Source organism: Lagopus muta, chromosome 8, assembly GCF_023343835.1.
Source record: "Lagopus muta isolate bLagMut1 chromosome 8, bLagMut1 primary, whole genome shotgun sequence".
In the NCBI taxonomy this organism is placed as follows: domain Eukaryota; kingdom Metazoa; phylum Chordata; class Aves; order Galliformes; family Phasianidae; genus Lagopus; species Lagopus muta.
The window spans coordinates 24053966-24077055 of NC_064440.1; the positions used below are offsets into that span (position 1 = coordinate 24053966).

General features: G+C 37.2%; 1 protein-coding gene across 4 annotated transcripts in view; it reads left to right on the forward strand.

Moving 5' to 3' along the window:
• The window catches only part of PARD3B (par-3 family cell polarity regulator beta), a 370506-nt gene that overhangs the window by 153405 nt on the left and 194011 nt on the right, over positions 1-23090 (forward strand). For all 4 annotated transcript variants that reach the window (XM_048953007.1, XM_048953006.1, XM_048953009.1 and 1 more), the window contains 5 exons: positions 2101-2226; positions 6183-6538; positions 8047-8186; positions 8988-9116; positions 20383-20568. In XM_048953007.1, the coding sequence (XP_048808964.1) occupies positions 2101-2226; positions 6183-6538; positions 8047-8186; positions 8988-9116; positions 20383-20568 (937 nt within the window). The remainder of the gene's footprint in view (positions 1-2100; positions 2227-6182; positions 6539-8046; positions 8187-8987; positions 9117-20382; positions 20569-23090) is intronic.

Here is a 23090-nt window from a genome sequence, read left to right on the forward strand (position 1 = left end):
GAGTTATTTTGTCTACATTCTGTGCATGTTATTTTGTCTTTGTTTACAGGCATATTTGAGGATCTCTGAGAACAAGGGTTTTTGTTCTTTTCTTTAGACAGATGACCTACTTGTTTAGACAGTTGTCTTGAAATTATAATGACCCTTGGCAGAACCATACTGATAACTTTGTAAGAGTGCTGGGTTACTTGAATCACTTACCCCTTTTATTTAATCAGGCACGAGACTAGTGTATAAATTTTAACTCATGAAAGATGAGAAAGTACAGAGAAGCATCTTTTATTTCTGTTAAGGACGAGGTGCAATTTATGGGGGCATGTCAACCATGACTAACTTGGTCTGGTATTTCAGTTGTAAACAGTTAACTACTAATAAGGTAATGCTGACTTCAGACCTAGTATGCTGCAGAGCAGAATTTTTCTATGTGTAGTTAAAACATCTTATTAATTTATGAACCCTTATATAGGAATTAGAAAATCACTGGAATTATTTTTCTCCTTTCTTCTGCACTTAGATATCGTTAAAAAAGAAAATTAAAATTTAATAGTGCATTAAAACAATGCTAAAATTGAGACTGTATGAAATAGGTAACGGAGTAATGAATTTAAGCTGCCTTACCATACATAACTCAATCCACTCATTCAGATTCCATAGTGCATACAATAGGTTTCAGACAAGTGGGAAAACCTATAGTGTTACATGGATGCAGGCATCTAGGCATGATAGGATTAGTGAAGATCATAGCAACCAACTTAATTTGTAATGTCTTTAATTTCCTTGCTTCTTTTGGTTTCTATCTTGACACATTTGCATTGAGTTATTTGTTGGCATTTAGTTTTTTGATTGCAGCTGGTTGGTTCATCATCGGTAGGGCTATGGCCCTGCCCCCCGTTTGCCCTTTGAATCCTTTGTTGAAGAATGTAACACAGGCTACAAGATAACCTTGATATGTTGGGTCTTTTCTGTGAGATGTTTCAAAACATTCTGTTCAGTTGGAACCAAGTTTACATTTAGAGTATGTTTCTTTAGATATAAATATCAATTTAAAAATCTTTCTAGATCTAACATCAGATGCACAATGAATATTATATCACTTAAAATAGCTTGCTGTGAATCTTTTGAATGAAATTGAATATGAGACAGTTATGAATCTGAGGAAAAATACAAGACTTCTGTTTTGGTGATGTGGGTGCTAGCAAAGTTGGAAATTGCACATTGATATTTTATGGAGTATAACCAGTAGAAAATGGCCTCTACAGACCATCTGTCTGTGCTGATATGGTATGGCAATTTAGTGGATAAAACTGGATGTTAAAAGATCTTGGTGAACATGCAGCTGTTGTGTTATTGGGACATCATTCTGGTATCATTTGATATATCTACATTGAGTTATGTTTGTAATACAGAGATGCTCCAGGTAGATGGAGAATAGTTCAGCCCTGCCAGAAGTTAGCCCCACCACAGTCTCGCTCCAGCTATGCTTCTTCACTTAACACATCTGTGGTATTCTTCAGTTTTCAATTTGTGAGGAACATGGTAAACAAAAAAAACAGGCAAACGAACAAACTTAGGTTTTGATCTGCAAGGTACATAAATGGTTTTGCTGTCATGTATCAAAATAGCAGCTTTGGGAACTGAAAATGTTTGGAGACCTTCCAAACATAGAAACTTTTTTTTTGTTTGCCAGTTTATTTTGCTAAAGTCTAGTTAGAACAATACATTTTAAACTGCTTGTGCTTTTCTTTGGAGCAAGTTAATCTTGGTGACAGACCTGGGTTGCATAAAGTACAAATAACTTTTTATCTAGATGCAGAGATCGCAGGGTTTTCTTCCATATATCCAAGTATGACTTATGGGATTTAATGCTTTTTGAAGTTCTAGCATGTAGGATAACATTAATGTCCAACAATTTTTATTGGTGCATCTTACAGTCCCCTGTGAATTGAAGCAAGAATGGAAAATCCTTCATTTAGGTTAAGCAGTTCATTATGGTCTTCTCTATCTCAAGTCATGTCTCAAGTGAAGATTAATATGTGTATTTGATTGCTATAAAATAGTATCAGCAGTATAAGGATAGGTTTTTTTTTCCCCTCCATTTAGGATGCTGGGACTTTTTATCCGTGGTATTGAAGAAAATAGTAGATCTAGGCGTGATGGGCTTTTCCATGAAAATGAGTGCATTGTGAAGATCAACAATGTGGACCTCACAGATAAAACGTTTGCACAGTGAGTGCTGTTTTACTGATATTTTTAGCTGATGGGGATTTTATACTATGCTGAGTTTATTGAAATGGTTTGTGCAAATTGATATTTATTTTGGATTTAATGACTATAAAATTGTTGTTTGGCAGAAACTTTGTGATTTTCTTTCTGAAACCTCAAAAAGGTAGAAATTGAGGACAAGAATTTTCTTGTAGCCTTAGTGAACCTTTTCTGCTTATTTAATTTAAATGACTTTAAGGGTTGTTGTTTTTCTTTATAGTTATCTTCACTTTCTAATTCTTCTATTGTTGTTGTGTATTTTCTTTGTTCCTCAAAGAACTTCAGAAGGAATCAACTTTGCAGAATATTTTTCAGTGTTCTTTTGCAAAGGTGATGAGATTTTTTTTTGATGCTGTTTCTTTTTCAGCAGTTAGGTTTTTAGAAATGCTAGTACTGTCAAACTGATTAGTTGAGATTTATGGGTTATGTTGACTACTAAACTGGTGGGTTGAGGTTATGAGGTGAAGTCTCACCTTTTATGACTATTTTTGGAAATCTGTTGACACTATTCATCTCAAATTACTTTAACAAGTTGCTTTGATTGGCTATGAATTAGGGATATTGTTGCAAGAAAGGCTGGCCTCTCAAATTTCAGATATTTGCTGTAGTAATTAAATAGTAATTTGTTTTTATCTTCTAATCCATATGTTTAGACAGCTGAGTGTGTTTGTTTATGATATAACAAAAACCAATGGAGATCTCAAAGGAATTGAGGCTTAACTTTCTGAACAGTAAGCTGAACATTCAAGGTATCTAGACTAAAATCAAACACATAATTTTGTTTTTAAGGATAAGTATTTGCAAAATAGGCTTTGATAAAGCTAGCATAGTTGGTAGTAGGTTGTTTTTTTTTTTTTTTTTTTTTTTTTTTTGCTTTCTTCCTCCTAACAGGTTTTCCAGATAACTGCTCTCTGAATGAGTGGTGGTAAAACATCCTGACGTAATGCTGTATGTGTTTTTCTCTTACAGCCAAGGTGGAGAATTTCTGCATAAATTACTATGATTCTCAGAATTTAAATGTGAAAATATGATTGCTTCATCTGTGCAGTTTTGTAATGAAGACGTATATTTCTGAAATGAGACTGCCTGAAAAAAATCTCCCTTTTTCAAAATTGCATATTTGTTTACATACTTGTCTCCTTTGTATTCTCTTCAGAATTTAACTAGTTTTCCAAAGACTTTCAAAGCCATAAAAGATGTATGCAGGTCTGAGGACTCTGTGTTTTTCTGTAAGGTTACTCTATTTGGAACACTTGGAAATGCTGCAGCAAAATTTCCAATTCTCTGTCAGGTTTCCCTTTCCCTTCAAAATGAGAAATGCAGGACACTCTCTTTCTCCAAGTTTGCAAAAGACTGTGGGAGTTGAAGGGGTTATTTACGTGAGCAGAGAAACCAGTTGTCTTAGACAATCTTAGTCATCAGGAGAGCAAAGTGACTAAAAGTCCAATCAGTCACCTGAGGAGCCATATATTATAATGAAAAGTAGTGTGGTCAGCAGTGGTCTTGGATCAGAGAAAAAAAAGTGGGTATTGAGGACTGCATCTGTACTGTGTTCATTTGAGGGCTGGGGAGAAGACTTTGGACAAGCTCTAACCTCTAGGTCCCATGGCCTATTGTACTTCTTCCAGAATGGCCTTCTACATCCTTTCTGTTTTTGACTGCTGGGAATGACTAGAGAAAAAGAACCTTTCTAGGCTGATATTAATCCCATGAATATGCCTTTTGATTTTCATATGGCATGACATAATTCTACTAACCTGGCAGAAATCCAAGTTGCAGCCATTCCAGTGAGTATGAAGTAGTATTGTCCTGATGACTACTGACCTAGAAAGGCTCATCAGATTCTTTGAGAGGAAAATCTGTTTGCTACTTTCAATCTGTCAGTTCTTAATAATCTTTGTAAAAGCTCTTTTAACCTTCGATAGAGTTTGTTACGTACATCTCCTTCCATTTTCAGCAGTGGCTTTATAGGATTGCTCCCGATGGTTGCTTCTTCTACAGCCGTAATAGCAACAACCTACTTTCTATATTCACATATTTATAATATTTTTGTGTATTAGAACTACTGGTCTGCTTTTTCATTTGCTGTTAATCTATTCAATTGCATTATGTTGTGTTGCAGAGCTTCTAGCACCTCTTCTAATTGACTCCCTTATTTCTTTAAAGTGTATGTTTGGGGTCTCCAGAAATGTAAATTTATCCATCCATTATTCTTTCTCTTTGAAGTGCAGCTAGTTATTTTGCCACTGAGGACTGCATCTAGGCTTTCTCAAAGGATGGCTTGTGTTATTTCCACTATTTTTTGCTTGTAGGACATGTTACATTTTCTCTTTCATATATTTAAAATATTCATCCACTGAGACTGAATTATTAAATTACTTTCCAACAATGTGGCCAAGCAGATACTTGCAAGGATGAAGATGAGGACCAAGAGAAACCCAGTTAAAGACTTCACATCCTTGTGGTGTGAGCATGCAGTGATGTTTAAGATCAGGATGAGGTCTGTCCTTGGAAACCTGTAATCCCTGCAGACACACTGGGGTAGTGCAGTTACAGTTTTGTTGAGATCTAACCCTCAAGACTGAATCCGATAGAATACCTTCCCACAACACTCTTCCTGCTACCTTTCTTCTCTGTGCTTAACGTTTCTCTTCTGGTATTGTCTCCTGTCAGTGAATACAGTTATTCTGACAACTTTTGCATGTACATTCAGCGTAGTCAAGGCTTTTCTATCCATTTTCTGTATTTTATCTATTTTCTATCTATTGATTGTTTTCTTGGAGATTTCACTATGACTTCTGTGTCTTCATGTTGCTAAAAACAAAACCCCCTCAAAACAGGTTTTTTCTTTCCCAGAACATCCTTTAGCTATTATTTGTATTTGGGTTTGAGTTGTCTTCTGCAGTGTGGAAAGACTTTCAGTTCACTTAAGTTAAACCCTTAGAAAATGGGAAAGGAAAGCATAGAAAGAAGTCTCCTTTGTTCCTTCAGAATCCAAGGTTCATAGAATGTCTTGGTTGATGGAGTCCATGGGTTGTTCAAAATCCAGGGAAGGCTGTATATGAGCAGTTGTTTTGGCCAAGCTGTGTCTTAATTGCCTTGCAATGAATGAGTAGTCCAAACATTGTATTGTTACCATAGATCAGGTCAAGAGGAGCAGTTTCATGAAATGCTCTAACACAATTTCTGGTCCTATACCTATGCACACCGATAAAGACATTAAGTCCAAGTATTCACATTTATAAGAAGTTACTGCTTCAAAAGTGTGAGTGGCATCTGCTTACTCATTTATGTAGAAATGCTTAAATGATTGCCCCTTTAGCAGTCATCATGTTTCTTCAGATATTTGTGTATCACATGCCACCATTTTTTTAATTGCACCATTTATAGTCACCATGTTTCTTCTGAACACGTCCATGCTTTCCGTACTCCCTTTTTTTTTTTTTTTTAATTGCTGTTGAGTCGGACAGCAGATGATGGAGGAATTTGAGGGGCAGTTATGCTGCAGTAGAATAACTGGAGTCTTGAGCTTCATTAGGATAGGTGTATTCACCAGAGCAAAGTGACCTTTGTGGCTGTGGGCCATCAAGCATACAGCAAACTTTTGATGAGTTTCTGCCATCAGAACTTCACTACCTGATGTTCTGCATGGAGAATTGTATTACTTTATACTCTGATGTGTTTTTAGCACCATAGGAATCCTATGCGATGTGATATGCCTACTTGAAATTTAAGGAAATGTTATGGTGTAGAAGTCTTATTTCATGGTTACTTTTTAGAAAAGAGATCGTGCAGATGTGAAGGTAATGTTATTTGCCCACATTTAAAATACATTTTTGTCTTTTTTCTCTGTAAACAACTTCAAACATTGCCCATATTTTCTGGTTTGCTATGTGAATCTTTGTGTCTGTCTTTTAAAGGGCTCAGGACATCTTCCGCCAGGCGATGAAATTTCAGAGTGTCATTTTGGAAGTCCTTCCTCCTTATAATCGAGAACAATACGAGAAGTCTGCTATTGCTCCCCTTTGTTTTCTGCACAATGATGAAGAAGTTCCAAAAACAAAGATTCCGCCTCCTGTTCATCCGAAGCCTACTGTGAAAACAATTCATCTTTCTGGAGCAGGCAGCTTGGATGCTGGTGTACAGGCAACACTACAATCTAAGAGCCCCAACCTCCCACGTCTGGGTAGAAAACCATCTTCACCCTCATTGTCTCCCCTTATGGGCTTTGGCAATAAAAAAAATGCAAAGAAAATAAAGATAGACCTGAAAAAAGGTAAATCTTTAGAAATTTTTTTTTCTGTAGCATTGATACTTCACCTTTTAACTGAACTAGTGATGTTGAATGTACAAGCAAGTTATTTTTGGTTTAAAAGTTCCAAAACTTCCAAAAGGTTAACAGTAATGTTCTCAATGGTCAGCTTTCCTATAAATTTTAGAAGCATTATCTCAATTCACTGATCTTAAGCCATCTCAGGTTATGTGGAAGGTGTTTGATTAACATCATATGAAATGAAGAATTAGTTCAGCCTTTTCCCAATACAGGCGTTTGAACATTCTGCTACTGTTTTTCATTACTTTTTATTCATATCTGCTAATAGACCAGTAGTTAGGATATTTGTAAAATACATTTACGAAATGCTCTGTTTCATGTTGACCATAAATTTTGTCTTTCTCCTTTTTATTTTCTGCAAACTGTATCTTTTTATCTGTTTTCTTGCTGTTAGTACCCTGGCTTTTCTGGACATGTTCTTAATTGCTGCTCCATGCAGATGTCTGTCTTTGCATGGAACAGCAGGTTTATGCAATCCAGTAAAGTGTGCTTAAGCGAATCCCAATTAGCATTTACATTTTCTGTTTAATTTCTGTCTCTGATTTGTCTGGGAGTTAAATTTGATGCTAGAAGTGACCTTTTTAAAAATTGTAACTTTATTCTTTTAATACATAATGAATGTAATCAAGCTGTCGTTTCTTAATTTTTGCTATTTTTTAACTTAACTCATGTTTCCTTCTGAACTTCTTAGGTTTGTGTTTATGAAACCTACTTCAGAATTTTTACCGTTTTAGATGCAGTGTTTTTGATTTTGAAATTATAATTTATATTTTTAGAAATGATAGGAATGTGATACTGACATATATGAAAACTAGTCTACATAGGTAGCAAATACACTCACCGGAAGATAGATCTTTATGGACCTCGCTATTCTTGGGTGATTTCAGTGACCTTTAATTAATAATTCTTAATATTGATTTTACAACATAATTATTTATTAAACAGTTATCTATTAACACTTCAGCTTGTTTCTTTCCAAGTACAAAAAGCCTTCACTAGAAAGCTTTCTTAACAGCAGTCAGCAGTTTTCACATGTAAAGCCCTGCTAAATTATATTTATGCTTATAAGTAAGAAATTCTGATTGCTCTGAATTATTGGAATGACTATTGACATTAATGTGCAAGGTGATGATAAAACCACTTACAGAAAAGGTATGCTCTTTAAAATGAGAGTTCTGGTTTGTCTTGTATTATTGTGGGTTATCCAAAAGCATTGCCATCTGCAGTTGTTGCCAGAGGATTTAAGCATGTATGTTCTGACATTAATACAATTCCTTTCTAGACTCTGCAAAAAATAGGTTCATGTTTACAGCTTTTTGTTTACTTTTGGTTTTTAAGAGCTAATTCAAATGAGCACCTGTGATACATTATACTGACATTGATTACTTATTTTCATGATTATCATTTGGTTGTTATAACTTATGCTGGGAATTCTTTGTCTGACCTCCTAGGTCCTGAAGGACTTGGTTTCACTGTGGTTACCAGGGATTCTTCAGTACACGGTCCTGGTCCTATTTTTGTGAAGAATATTTTACCAAAAGGTGCAGCAGTAAAAGATGGCCGTTTGCAGTCAGGTGACAGGATCCTGGAGGTTAGGATAAATGCTCATTTTACTTGCATTCATGAATCTTGATCTCTGGTTTTCTATGGTTCTGTGATTCTATGAATTCTATCATTCTCTGGTTTTAACAGACATGCTGTATTTCCTGTACATTTTACTGATGTACAGAATTGAAATTCTTGACCTTGATAAAAATGTACCAAGGCTTTTCTCCTGTTTGTCAAGAAGTTTTTTACACTACAGTTCAGAAAGAGTTGATGTGTACAGGGGTCCGTGGGACAGTAGAATGAGGGAAATCTAACTCACAGGTTCTTCAAGCAGGTAAGTACATCAGTTCAGAAAAAAAACATCTATTGCCTCTTCGGACATGTCCAAAATCTGATTAATATTGAGGTGGTTAAGTGCTCATTGTAAAGCAGTTTTGCTCAAATTGGACTTTTTAAAATTTTCAGATAGATTGTGGCTTACAATTTCATTATCTAATGGGTTATTTCTACTTAGTAACCTCAAAAAGCTCTTAAGGTAAACAGTTTTAATAATACTTAGGTTTTGTTTTTGTACTTTTCATCTTCAAAGTGCTTTAGAAACTAATTAAGCCTCACAAACCCCCTGCAAGGTGGGTAAGTACCACAGACTTGCGTTAACAGATGGTAAAAAGGAGGAAAAAAAGGTTAAGTAACTTCTGCAGGGTCAGGAGAGACAGTGGTAGAGCTATTGCTAATTATTTGCTCTCAGTCAACAAATGGCACCTGCATTAGATGAGGGGAAAATGATTAAAAAAAACAACAAAAACAAAACATACAGTTTTGTGGCGTCTTTTGTGTCTGGCAGGTGAATGGATGGGACATCACTGGCAGGACCCAGGAGGAGCTCGTAGCTATGCTGAGGAGCACAAAGCAAGGGGAAACTGTCTGTCTGATCGTGGCTCGTCAGGAGGAGGCCTTTCTACCTCGAGAGCTGGTAAACTTTTTTTTCCTTCAAGAGTGGTATTGAAAGGAAGCCCTGTGTTTTAAAACTAGCCCAGGAGATAGAAGTTAACTGATGTTGGCTGAGAAAGCTAGCAAAGGATGAGTCAACAAGTCTTGCTTTGGAGAACTACTTATATTTGATTTTATCTACTTCAGATAGAAGTTTTACTTTCTTCCCAGAAATTACCTCATAAGCATCATTCACAGTGGAATATGTTAAATGAATTTTGTAACAGTGAGGTCAAGCATGACTGAAAGCAGATTGTTCTCTTTCAGAAAAGCAACAAACTTTAAAGCTGTTTGAAGTGCGCATGACGAGTTCTGCAGTTTATCAGTAACAAGCTAGTGATGGTGGCTGACCCCAGGTGATGAATCTTCTAATCTGGGCTGCCAAACTGCAGAAGCAGTGAGGGGTAGCATTCGATTGTGTTGCTGACAAATTTTGGAAGTGAGCTTTTGCTTGACTTGCATTTGTCTGACATAATGGAAGAAAATCAGACATCCCAGAGCTTATCTCTAGTGCTTAATTTTCACTTTTCCATGTGGGCATGAAACTCTTTTGTCTCTTCTGTCTCGCGTGTCATACGAGAACTATATCAGTGTATAAGTGCTATCTGATATGTACTTGTTTCCCCTCAAAGAAGGTCATCTCTTTGGTCCCTCTTCCTTATCATGATTGATGGCTATGCTTGACCTTTCATTAAGAAGTTGTTGGGGTAAAGGAAGAAGGAGAGCATTTCCTGCTTTTGTCTCATTTTATCTCAAAAGAACACAAAACCGCCTTGATTCTTTTCTTAAGTGAAAAGCAAAAAGGGAGAAGGAGGCATCTTCCTTTACACTGTTAGCAGAACCTTCTACAGAAATTATCCAGTATGCTTTCTCATAAACCATTGCTGATAGTTTTCGTTTTGTTTCCTTGTTATGGGATGGGCCTTGTTGAGGTAAAGGCATCCACTGCCTCTGGTAGGAGGAGAAGCTGTAGAGGAGTTCAGATTCTGTCATGTGAGCCTTTTCTCTTGTGTTCCTGGTGCCTGCGTTCTCCTGTAATAGGACAACTGTGAAGTGTCTTAACAAAACTGTTTTTGGCTTCCTTTTATGTTCCAACTGAGTAATTTTTGAAGAGAATAACGGCAGAGTGTATTGAGCCCTATCTCAGGTTAGTCGGACACTCCTTGTCAGTGGTTCCTGAAAGAGATAAGTTGGTCACTGTGAAGTTCTGTTTAGGAAGCCCTGTGCTGTGGTGTCGGTGTCTTTGTAAACCGCAGGGACATTTCTGAGACTCGAGTACTAAATTAGCTGTTACATTTAAGATTTCTTTACCATCTCTTCTAAATTTGAGATTGTTTTTTGAAAAGGTGACTCATCAAGTTTTGTTGGTTTTTTTTTTAAAATGTGGTTTTAAGTTACAAAGCTCATCACTTGGAAAACGCACTTTTTGTAAAGTATGTATTCTTTTTTCTCCTCTTCTTTCAGCATTACACGTTATTCTTCTATAGTGTCGTAGTCCAAATTATCTCAGAAATCACTGTAGCAATATGCGGGTATAGTAGCCTGGAAGAATCTAAAAGCTGTTTATAATTTTTACCTTCCCCAGTTGCCTTCTATTGAATTCTAGCCTCTACAGCAAGGATTAACTGCCTTTCAAAAGGTGACTTACTTTTGAGTGGCATGATTGAAATGTAGAAAGTAGCCACATTTATCCTGCTGGCTTGACCTTTGCTTAGATTGCTTTCTCTGCAAAGACTGATGCACAAGTGATGGCCCTCACAGTAATAGTGATGATATGTGAGTTCTAATACTGTTCTGTGTTTCTTATCATCCCAACCAAATACAACATAATACAAATGTGAGATACTGAAACACATTAGATAATTTTATGGAACAAGCCCTTCTGAATTAAAAAGCCTTTCAGCATCATCTGTTAGGTAGCTTATGACAGAAGTGTTCGTTAACATAGCACTGAACTACTGGATGTTGTTACTAACATGATTCTTATGGTTCGTGAGACATCTGAGAATGGTCTTAGTGAAAATTTTGAAATAAAAATCAGCTTCTTTGTTTCCAACTTGAGCTGTGATATTTCATTAGACTAATCCTCTCCTAACTTGAAAATGACAGTGCTGTTTTGATCAAAGAGGACAAAAAACCCAGCACTTCAAATGTTTGTTTTTGGAAGGAGAGGCAGTGGGTAATCCAATATTTTTCAAGGACATTTATAACAGCATGCTCAGACTATGTAACATGCTTGCAGAGTTTACCTAAAAACATGAGAATTTTGTTAACGCTCGGCAATAGTCGGGTAATTGCTTTATATCAGACTTGTTCTTCATTTGAGCAGTTCTCTAGGGACTTGAATGTAATCTGAAGAAATATTTTCTTTAGATTCCCTGTCACTGATTTTAAGGAACAGGAGAAGACACCTAGTAAATCCACTCACTCTCCACAGCAAGGATACCTCTGGAGCTTAGACCCGTTAGAACCCATGCACAGAACTGCTTTCAAGCATGTTGCTGCACTTGAACTTGGCTCCTACATTGTTTTCTGGAAAGAATTTGATGGCAGCATGGGCACAAATCAAATAATGTAACAGGGTAATGAAGGGTGGCATTTGGTTGTGTTGATCTATAGTAATATAATTTGTCTTTACCTCATAACAAATCTATTGTTTGGAGAAAGCATAGTTTCGCAAATATTTGCTCTGCCATAAGCTATGTGGGAGCAGAGGTTGGGGCTTTGTTCTGGTCATCTGTGCTGATGAATTGCCAGCAAACAGAAAAGCAGAGTAACAAACCTTTACCATACCAGCAAAGAAAGATGTGATATGTGTGCGAATGAGTGAGTGTTGCAGACAGTGTTATTAAATTATAGAGAATTGTGGCTTCCGTTACACTGGGTCATGCAACATCTGAGTTGTACACTTACATTGTTTGCACATAATGAGGGAATAAAATAGAAAACCCAATTTTTGTAGCATTGGTATTACTTTAAAAAAAAAAAAAAAAAAAAGAAAAACAACAATGAAAAAACAAAACCAGGAGGATCTAATGAGATTTTTTTGATTGCAGCAGATCGGTGAAGTAAAATTTGGACCAACCACAGGCTGTTCTCCTTATTATCCAGTTAGCCAAATGTTCCCTGTAATTCATGCCAGCTGTTGACAACGTAGCAGCTGAGCAGGGAACTGATTCCAAAACTCAGGGGAAGCTCTTGCTTCACTTAATTATAGCAGAGTGGCCAGTGATTAGCACATTCTGTAAGGTGCATTTGGATTTTAAGCTGTTTAACAGTGATTTGTTTTCTGGAGGATGGTTAATATTACAGAGAGAAACTGTCCTAACTGGTTTGGATTTTCCAGCTCTCATCATAGTAAGAAGGATGCCCTGCAAACTGCTGCTATTGTTTTGCGTTTTGAAAGTATGATGTTTTGATCATGCATATTTGTTGCATCTTGTTTTTCTGTAGGAAAACTACAGATCTGAAAGTAACATTTCCACTAATAATGATATCAAGATCATTTCTTTCTATTCCTCTATCCGCCAGATATTGGTAAAACAAGCAAAGCTGCTGAATGAGAGCAGCTCTGGTGTAACCCATTCCATACCACTGCCCTCTGCAGTTCTTGGAGACTCTTTACAGATTCTGTTTGCTGCTTTTTTTTAAATGAACCTCCAGGCCAGTGCATATTCTGCACACAGGCAGAGAAATGTCCATGTATTGCACTTGCCACAATTATGATAGCACTGAGAATATTTGGGTGCATTTGTTCTTCAGACATGCACATAGTGTACATTTTTACATGCACATAATTTGTTCTGAGATTTTCAGCCTACCAGTTTTTTGTAACCACAATTTCTATAGTTTCTTGGCATAATCCTGATCTTTGAAGAATGGGGGAAAAAAGGAACAAGCCAGCACTTGTAAAACAAAAGCTGGGAGAAGTGATGTTTATGTAATGTAGCTGTTGATCTTTGAGTCTTTTACACATGTAATGTGTAAAAGACTGTATAGGATGGAAGGAATTAAGTTAAATTAAGCATGTTTTTCTGCTCACTGTGATTAATTTTTATGTTTCAGTGTTCCACTAATTAATTCCTTCCACCACCTTGAACTTGTGTGCCTGAATGAGAACTTGTTTGCCTGAAATTTTGTCTTTTTTGTTTTTAACATTCAGAGCTTATTTTCTATTACTTCCTTTTAATTGTTTCTTGCCTTTTTATGTTCAGGAAATAATAAATGGAACTTAGATATAGACTTAAGAATTTCTGCACCTGTTTTGGGTCAAACCAGTGATTCTAATGCTGATAAACCAGAAATGACCAAATAATCACAAAGTGATTCCAGAGAGTACTGACTCCCTGTTGTGTTCTCTGCAGTCAAAGTAAGAGAATCTTGAGAAAAATAGGTCGATGTATGTATTCTGGATTTTATTAACACAGAAGATTCAGTTCTTGAATTGTTCTGCATAATAAAGAGAAGGAAATTTTGAACACACGTTGCATCTTCCACTTTGAATTACTTCATAAATAGCACAGATAAAATCCTGGGTTTTATCAAGATTTTTTTTGAGAGAGTGTTTTATTGTAAGGGTATTAGATACTATTTCTTTTGTAATAGTTGAGAAATCAATGCAGATTGTGTCTATGCAAACATCTCTTTAGAGTGCAAAGGTTATGTAATGCAGCCCCTCAAAGTTTTTCAGCTTCCATTGGTTGTGTGTCTCAAAACATGGTTACTAGCTCATTGCAGCCTGCAGCAGTGGGAGCTGTAGACTGAGGCATAGTCAAGTAGTTACTGTGCTCCCAGTATATGTCAGTAAGAGATGACACTTTTAGAAGGTAGCACAGCGAAAGGAATTTGCCCTTCTTTCCTGGCGCAAAGAACAGAAGGCTTGACAAGAATTATCCCTTCATTTGCATTGCTTCTGGAGAAGGCCCCTAACATACCTAAGGGGAATAAATAGCTCAAGTAATTCAGTATTTCTTTTTTTAAATTAAAGCATATTATTTTTATAAAAACAGTTCTGTGTAATATATATAATATAATCATACAATGTATTATATTATTAATATACAGTATAATATTATATAAAAGTGATTATGTTTTAATAATAGTAATAATTATAAAATTAAAATCGGAAGTTTTAAAAATTCTCACTTAGATACAATTTTGCATTGCTTTGTTTGCCTTGTCTAAGCAGGGTGTGCCATTAGCGACCGTTTTGATTGAAATATGAGATGCAGATTTTAAAGATGCTGTTACAAAGGCATCTGTTAAAAGAAGGATACATGGAAGAATGACTTCAGTTTACTAGAATTTAGTAGATTGTGACAAAATACAGTGTATGTTTTATATGAGTCAGTTTCTTAATTGTCCCTGGACTCTTGGAAAGAGCATAGAGAATAGTGAGAGTATCTTCTTTTCAAGCTTTTTTGCCAATAATTGTTATGTGGTGCCACCATTTAAATACTTCTCTTTAGCTTTTGCAGGTTTTTTGCAGAAAATAATTGCAAAGCATGTAAATGTCTTATTTCCTTCATAAGCCTTTGAAAATAACCTTCCTGGGTCTCTTGCCTTTTGCTCTCAGCTCTGAAAGGCACTCCAGGGAGTTGGCATCTCTTATCAGAAATGAGCAGCCAGGCAAGGGGCAGCCAGCATACTGAGAGACCATAATAGCATGTTGGTCAAGGGCATTGGGCAGGTACTGAAAGGTCTCTTGTTGTGTTAAACAAATGCTATTTCCTTCCTGGCTTAAGTGGGAGCTAATTTTTTTTTTAAGCTTCTCTTTTGGCAGAAGAACAATTGGATAAATAAGGCAACCTTTCTAGTGAGAGATATGCATTAGATTACCATAAATCCACAGATAAAAAGTGCAGTGGTCAATGAGAGCAGGCGTGGTAAGATTAAATGAAAGGACTAATTGAAAGTGATGTCCCATGGCAGTTGGAGGATTGACACAGCATTGAATGAGTATAACCACGGACTAACCACAGAGGAAAGACTACAGAGCACAGTACGTTTTTCAGAGGTTGCAGTTGTGTTTATAGCGGTGACTGAGCAGTTTGTGTGTTGCGGGAATAAGAGAAGACTAAAAATATATTTTATCTTTGCTTCAGAAGATTGGGAATTAGTTGGTGATATTTAATTACATGCCAGTAAAATTTTAAGATGTTCTAAGAATCCCTTATTATAGCCTTTTAATTAAGAGATCAGAGACCTGAGGTACAGACATGCTTCTAAGAATTAAATACAATTGTTGGCAGAACCTCAATTAATCAAATGTATCCCGAGACTTAAATGAAGGTTTTCCATCTCTGTTGCTGAATGTTATTTAGTACATATTATTGGGTTTTCTACTCTTAAAACTATCAAACTCACTGTTCTCTATTCTCTCACCTTCATTTAAATTCTTCTGAGCTTTTCTGTCTGTTTTATGGTGATCCAGTAAATATCAGAATCAATTTTACTGAAGTTTCATGCAGATACCTAGGTATGCAGAAACACTCCTGTCCTCATTTTCTTTGTGAGGACTGTACTGTTTGCTTCTGTTTGATTGCTGGCTCTGGTCTGTTTAATGGCTGAATCTGTGCAGCAAGTGGGAAAATTGCCTCTTACTCTTCCTTTGTCTGCTGCACTCTGGGCTGGTAAAACGACACTGGAGAAAGACAGGAAACCCTCATCATCCCTAAGCAGATGGGAGCACTCAGAAACTATGGAGTGCTGGATGAAAAACGGAGTTTGCGCAGCAAGAGCTGAGAGTGGAGCAGTAAATAACACATGTGACCAGGCTGCAGAGGGGACTAGGAAAATGCATGTGCGTGTCAGAGCTTTTTGCAATTGAGGAAACCACTGAAAGCTGATGAACTAAAATTTAGCTGTGCTGAAGGAAAGACCTGCCAAGAAAGGGCAAAGAGAGCACAGCTGACTGATTCTAAGTCTCTTCTGCCTTAATACTGTTAAGTATGTCTTATTAATACTTAAGAGTTTTGAATCCCTTTTACTGGTTGCAGTGTATCTATCTTCAAAGCCAGTCCACCTCAAGGCCTTCTTGAGTTTTCACTGCTTTGCAACCTGGAACTTGAGATTTTATCATTTAGCTTGAGTTACTCACATTTTTCTGCAGCACATATACTGTTTTTTGCTGGGATGAAGTTAATTTTCTTCATATTAATTTGTATTACAGTGTGTTCTGAATTTATTATGAAAACGGTAGTTGCTGAGCACTGCTTACACATGGTCAGGTCCTTCCCTGCTTCTCAAGCTATCCCTGCGTCAAGCAGACTGGGGATGCACGAGAGTCTGAGATGTGATACAGCCAGGACAGCTGACTCCAACTGACCGAAGGAATATTCTGTGCTACGTAACATGATGATCGTTAATAAAAAGTGGGGGAAAAAGAAGCAGGGGAGTTTGCTCTGGGGCTGCGGTTGCTCGGGGCAGGCTGGGCATTGTTTGGGTAATGGTGAGCAGTTCTGTTTTGCATCACTTGTTTTTATTTTTTCTTGGCTTTGTTGCTGCGATGTGTTGGTTTTTTTTTTTCTGAGCTTTTTTCAAACTTACGAAGCTGTCTTTATTTTTACCTACAGGTTTTCCAACTTTTGCCCTTCTAATTCTCTTCCCCAATTCAGTTTAGGGGTAATGAGTCAGCAGCTGTGTGGTACTTAGTTGCATATTAGGGTTTAACAAAACACAGGAGTATAATGTCAGTGATAAATTATCATGTAATTCCTGAAGTGCTTAGGTATGAAACGTTTGTGATGGCTGATACATGGTGTGATTGTTGAGTGACTCATTTATAGCATTCAACTGTGAGAAACTTTTCTTGGCCCAGAAAAGTATTTGTGTTGTTTGTTTCATTTATTCTGTTTGAGTGAATTCAAGTTCTAGGATGGTTTTTGAGGTACGAAATGTTTCTAATAGAGTTTGAGTCTTAGTCTGTTGGAAAAGATTTGCTTTACCAGGCCATAACTCAGCTGATGGAGGTTGCTCTATAGTAAAGTATTGATGCCTTGGGATAATGTTTTAGCAACGTCAGTGAAACAGAGGCAGTGGGAATTCAGCTCTGTGAGTCACTAGCAGCATTTAATATTCATACTTGCATAATGTAGGAACAGGGCTATCACTCATGAAATCAGCTGTCCAAATGAAGCAGTTAAGTGATGAGCTGTTAACTTAAGGAGGGCTGGAGCTCTTTTTGGTCACTGTTAAAAAGGCACTCTTTTCAAGAGCAAGTGAAGATCATCAGGGTAATAATTTGAAACTATTTAGGGAGCATGTGATGAAATTAAGTTTTTGATCCTGTTCATCTCTTTTTTTCCCCTCCTCTTCCTTTTTTTCTCTTTCCATCCACATTTTCTCACAAAAAAGAATGGTTTTTCTATCCTGGATTTGTACTAATGAGTCTTGAGATGTCACAGACTGAACACCCAGACATTTGCTATCAGATGCTATAGAATGAGTAGGGGATGAAAATTTTAAGTGAATCAAGATAGTTTACTCATTTTTAGATCAGCATCTCCTTAAATGTTACCATCCCTGTGCAGACATTGCCAAGTTATTCAGCATTGCTTATGGGTAACAAATATTTGATAGTACAGTTAAAGAAAGCTCAGCATTACTTGAATTCAACTTTTGCTGATTTTAGTATAAGACTGAATATAAATAATGAAAAGGAGAGGTTATAAGTTTTATGTGTACGTATGTACGTAATTCTAGTATGTTGAACAAGAAGTACTTTGTGAAGGACTTCATGGAAGGCGAGTGATTTCTTTTTTTTTCCAATGATAGATAAAAATAACATTTGCTAAGGTTTTTGTATGATGAAATTTTCTGTTTCTCAAAGAACTTCAGGAAGCAGAATGGTAACAAAGAGCATGCACAGGAGGAGGTATGTCTGAGGGGTGGCCTGTGGAGGCTCCCATGGAGGCCAGAAAAGTTGAGAAGTGAGAAACATGGAGCTTCTAAGGGGGAAAACTGCTCTTTGGTGACACGCGCCCCACTGATTGTTTCCTTCACAGTTCCTTTCTCCTCACACTACTGCTCTGCTCCAACCTGGGTCCTCTGCTTCGGCTACGGTCCTTCACACAGGAGTGGGTTTCCTGGTCTCTGTCAGAGCCATAGTTCCTGTCAGGAATGTCCACACCACTCTGTTTCTTGCTCTGCGTGGGGTCTTCTGTTGAGGAGAGCAGCATGTAGGAACTGCTTGCCTAGGGAACCAGGAAAGTAATGCATAATGGATTGTCCTGAAGGATGGCCAGAGATACCGTGTCCAGGACCTTGAGAAAATCCAAGGAGGATTTTCTCCATCCACATCCAGACAGGATGTGCTGTTTCAGTAATTCTGGCCTAAAAGTTCTGACAAGTACACATGAGTTTTGGAAAATTAGGTAGGGCACTAAAATCTTCCTTCCAAAACCACGTGAAAGTTAAATGCAAAAATGCTTGTTAGATTTTTTTTTTCTCTCATTGCACTGATTGTTTTGAAGAAAGAGCAGGAACGCCTCCAAATTGTTGATCAGCATTGCCTAATGTCATGGTTCTATGTTTTTTGGGTTTCAGTATTCCACATCAAGACATCATGTAGTGTGCGGGGCATAGAACCATGACACCTATACACGTATGAACTCATAGGTTTTCAGAAATTGTGTTCAGAATATGAATAAAAGTAACAGAACTGTAAAGGAATTGTCCTCTTCTGGGAAGTAAAAACAGATGTGTAGCACAGGTAGATGTGAGCTCTGGCATCAAGACTGCTATCAGTGTCAGTCCTATGTCATTTTTATGTTTTGCAGATGGGCAAATTATATTGACTTAATAACATGTAGCTACATTCCGGGAAGAATTTGAGTGTGATGTGTATTGGGACTGAGGTTTGTAGTCCTCACGCTCTGGTCATGCAGTTTCTGCAAACCAGTGGCTGCTTCTCATCATTGAAAGTGCATCTGAAATGGATACAAGTATACCTAGTGGCTTCTGTTTCTATTTGTTGTTGCTTTAAAATTCTAGTTTCTGCTTATAATAAATGAAAAATAAATGGAACTGCTTTGGCTGATGAGAAAACATCTGTACTGCTAGCACCTTTGTTGGCAGTTGCATTGATAGTGTATAAACTGCACCTTAATGCCTGGAAGTTATTCTTCCTCATTAGGTGAAAGAAGAATTGGCCCAGCTGATGTTTGCCTGGGCTTCTGACTGATAACTCAACAGAAGCCCTTTGAAAACAGGCCTCAGTAATCTTTTTCAACTTATGTTTGTGCATTCCAGTTTTTCTTATTTTTTTTAATGCTACTGTTACAAATAATAGAAAATGTCCAAATGACAAAATAAGCTATTGGATTGTTTTAAGGTTATTTAAAGAAACAAGTGTGGAATAAAAATTGATGTAATAAGGTCTGTTACACTAATAGATAGCATCTTCTTTCAACACTTTACACCATAGCAAGTCTCCTTTCTCTAGTTTTATTTCTGTGAAGTGCAATATTTCAGACTAGAATCTATTTCTTTAGAATGATGATTGTAACTTGCTTTAAAAATAAATAAAAATAAAAAGCTCAACACAACACACAAAACCAGCAGCATGCAACTCAAAAAAAACCACTGGGTACAGTCTTCAGTGAAGTTCTTTCTGTTCTTCCTATGATGATATCCTTGCTATGGATACTTGACTTTGCAATCATGTAAGCAGTAACGTAATACAGGTAAAGTCTTTAATGAGCCTTTACCAGAAGGGCAGAAAAACCTCTGTGTGGAATAAATGTATGCACAAAGGGAGTTAGTGCAGAATAAGTTACTGCATTTTTGATTCTCACCCTCACTTTTGCTTCACCAAATTCCCTCTGTAGACAGGCTTAAGGGAGGGATATTTTTTTAAGGATGTAATTCAATTTTCAGAGGGGAATGGAATTTAACAGCACAACTGTCATTGCAGTTTGTGAGCTGCATGTAAAGACAGAGTTCTATGGCTTGAATTTTTAATGCAGCTGTGTTTAAAATAAATGTTTTATGTTCTGCTGCAACATCAGTTTTAGGTCATGTGAAACTAAGCTAGTTTACCTTCTCTTTAGACATATTCCTAGCTATTGTTAAATAGAGCATCTTTTAAGCTGCATCATGTGACCAAATGTCTACTAAATACACCATTTGTTGTAACGTTATTTCTTCAGGCTACTTTCCAGAAAAGAGAAGTATTTCTTACATGAGCCTGTGTGTACAGCAAGTATCCTGTTTTCACCCATTTTTTCATCCTTATTTTTTTCCATCAGAAAGGAGAGCCAAACTGCAGTGCTCTTTCTCCAGAAACCACAGAGCAGCTGACCTTTGAGATTCCTCTGAACGATTCTGGCTCTGCTGGACTTGGTGTGAGCTTAAAAGGCAACAAATCTCGGGAGACTGGAGCTGACCTTGGGATTTTCATCAAATCCGTTATTCACGGCGGTGCTGCTTTTAAGGTATGGAGTAAGTAGATCAGACTGTGGTTGCATTAGATTTTTGACAGTTGGTGTTTGGTCCCAAATCTGTCTTGGTAAATCTTCTGTGGATGAGGAACTTCTTGCCACTCACTCCTCTAGTGAATCTGTCAGTGGAAGCAGACCCTGTGGGGCATTTGGGTACTGGAGGGATGGCAGGGCAGGAAGATGGAGGGTGTGTGGATGGGAGGAGAGGCTGTCTCCATTACTCCTTGTAGCTCATAGAAAGAAGTGGGAAAGTCTGCTGTGCTGTTAGACCTGGGGACAGAGAAGTTATCAGCCAATCTACTCTGCTTTTGGTCTTCCCAAACTAATATAGGCAGACCCATAAAACAATTAAAATTTACGAAAAAATATGAACTGGCAATTCTGTGAGGTTAAGAATTATGTATTTAATAAAATATCTAAACTATTGTTGTCAGCATGGCTTATCTCAGCCTGGCATTAACTGTGCAGAAGTTATCAATTGTTCCTCAGATGGACTGAGTTGGTATGGGACAGTATTATGAATCCCTCTTAGAGTTGTACTAGAGCTACTGCATGTTTTTAATTAAGAAGGATTGGATTACTTTCTAAGCTTTAGGAAATGTGATATTTTTTTTCCAGATAAAACTTGAAAAAAGTATCTTTCTTGAATTCTTTTAAGAAAATCTTAATTTGAAAGCATAGTACCTGTAACTGTTGTCTGTGGATCCATAATGTAACTTTTCTTGTCGTTACATCAGTAATTCCTTGCAGTTTTCTTTTCTGTAAAAATATACCTTTTAATTCAGTTTGTCAATTTGTTCACAGGCTTTAGCCTCCTGAGTAAGACAGTTCACAGCATAATAACCTATTTATGATGTTTGGTAAATAGTAATCATCAAGGCTTTTGCTCTGATGTGAATGTTTCCGGCTCCTATTAGTTACCTGTCCTAGTCCCATAGATATTTCACAGCTTGGATCTTTAGAAAAGCAACAGCTTGATACATGCAGTACGGAATTCTGCCTGTGATTAATTCCAGGGCTAAGTGACAAGTGAATAAAATAATCTCCTTGGTGTATATCAGAACTGAGTTAAATGTGATTGGCAAATTAGAGGGGCATAAACTCATGCATGTCTGCCACAGAGTACAGCTTATTTTACTGTGAAGATGAAACTGCTGTCCTTGCTTTCCCACCTCCATGTTCTCTGAATAATTATCCACATCAGTTGCAATGCCAGTATGTGGCATCAGAAGTAAATTCATTGTTTTGACTAGCAAGGCTTGTGGACTGATGTCCCAGGAGCATCAGTGGGCATACTTCCTGACCAGCATTGCCATGTCAGAGATGCATAAGCTAACTATTTTGAGGTCTTTCTGTTTACCACATTCTGTTTTCCCCACTGTTAGTCCAGAGCAGTTAATTTTGGCTTTGAGAGATCTTGCAGACTAATAAAGCAGGACTTCCTTACCCACACCTAGCTAAGTGTGCACCTGGCGCTACTGGACTCCTTGGCTGGGATGTTATTTTGTCCCACAATACGCTGTGCTTCTGTGACTCCACCTCTGTATTCCCTCATACTTTCCACAAACTGCAACTGTGTATTGATAGATGAGTGTGGGTTACAAAGCAAATGAGAGCATAGCTGGGGCTCTGACTTTAGTCAGAGCTGCTTGAAGAACATCCTTTCCTACGTGTTTTATACAAGTACTCAGAGAGTGCAGTCATTTGAGAAGTATCTTAAGACGTGGTTTACTGTTGCACATAAACAGAAAACAGCTGGTCTTTCTCCTGTCTAAGGACCTTTATATGGAGCAAAACAAAATCAGTGGGTATTAACAATTAATACAATGTCTTGTATCAAGTTAAAAAAAAAAACAAAAAAAAAAAACTGCACACATTTGTGTATAGATATTTAAATATGTTCTTATTGTCCTTCTTTTAAAAGAAGCTTTGTTGCAACATGTTTTTAAACGTAAAGCCTTTCTTTCCAGCTAGTAGTTGTCCAGAGTATCTTCCCATGCTATTCATTGTAATTGTCTCTGAAATGAAGTATTACAGATTTAGGCATGTGCATTTGCAGTTCAGTGTATGAAGTTTTCTTGGGAAAGTATAACATGGGGAAATCGTAATGCCTGCTGTGATGAGAGTTCTCTCACTGTTTCTTAACAGACGTCTGCATTTAGAGCTTAAAAGGCGCTCTGATTTTTGATGATGTGATTTTTGTTAGGTGCTAATACAGTGGTACTGGAGATGGTTGGGGAGGAGCAGCTTTGTCCGTACAGCCAACACTTCTTCTCGGAAGATGGTGTAATATGGAGATGATGAACACATATGCTTCATTGCTGAAGTAAATGTTTAGTCCCTCTAATGCTGTATAAAGGTTTTCAATACATTAAATGCCTTTCTCCACTGTACTGGAGAAATAACTGAAGAGTTATTTGTAAGACGTAGTCAGTTCTGAATGCTTACTTTTATCAGATTGAACAGAAATTCTGAGGAAAGGCCACCATTATTTTAGTGTGTGGTTTTGTTGTTGC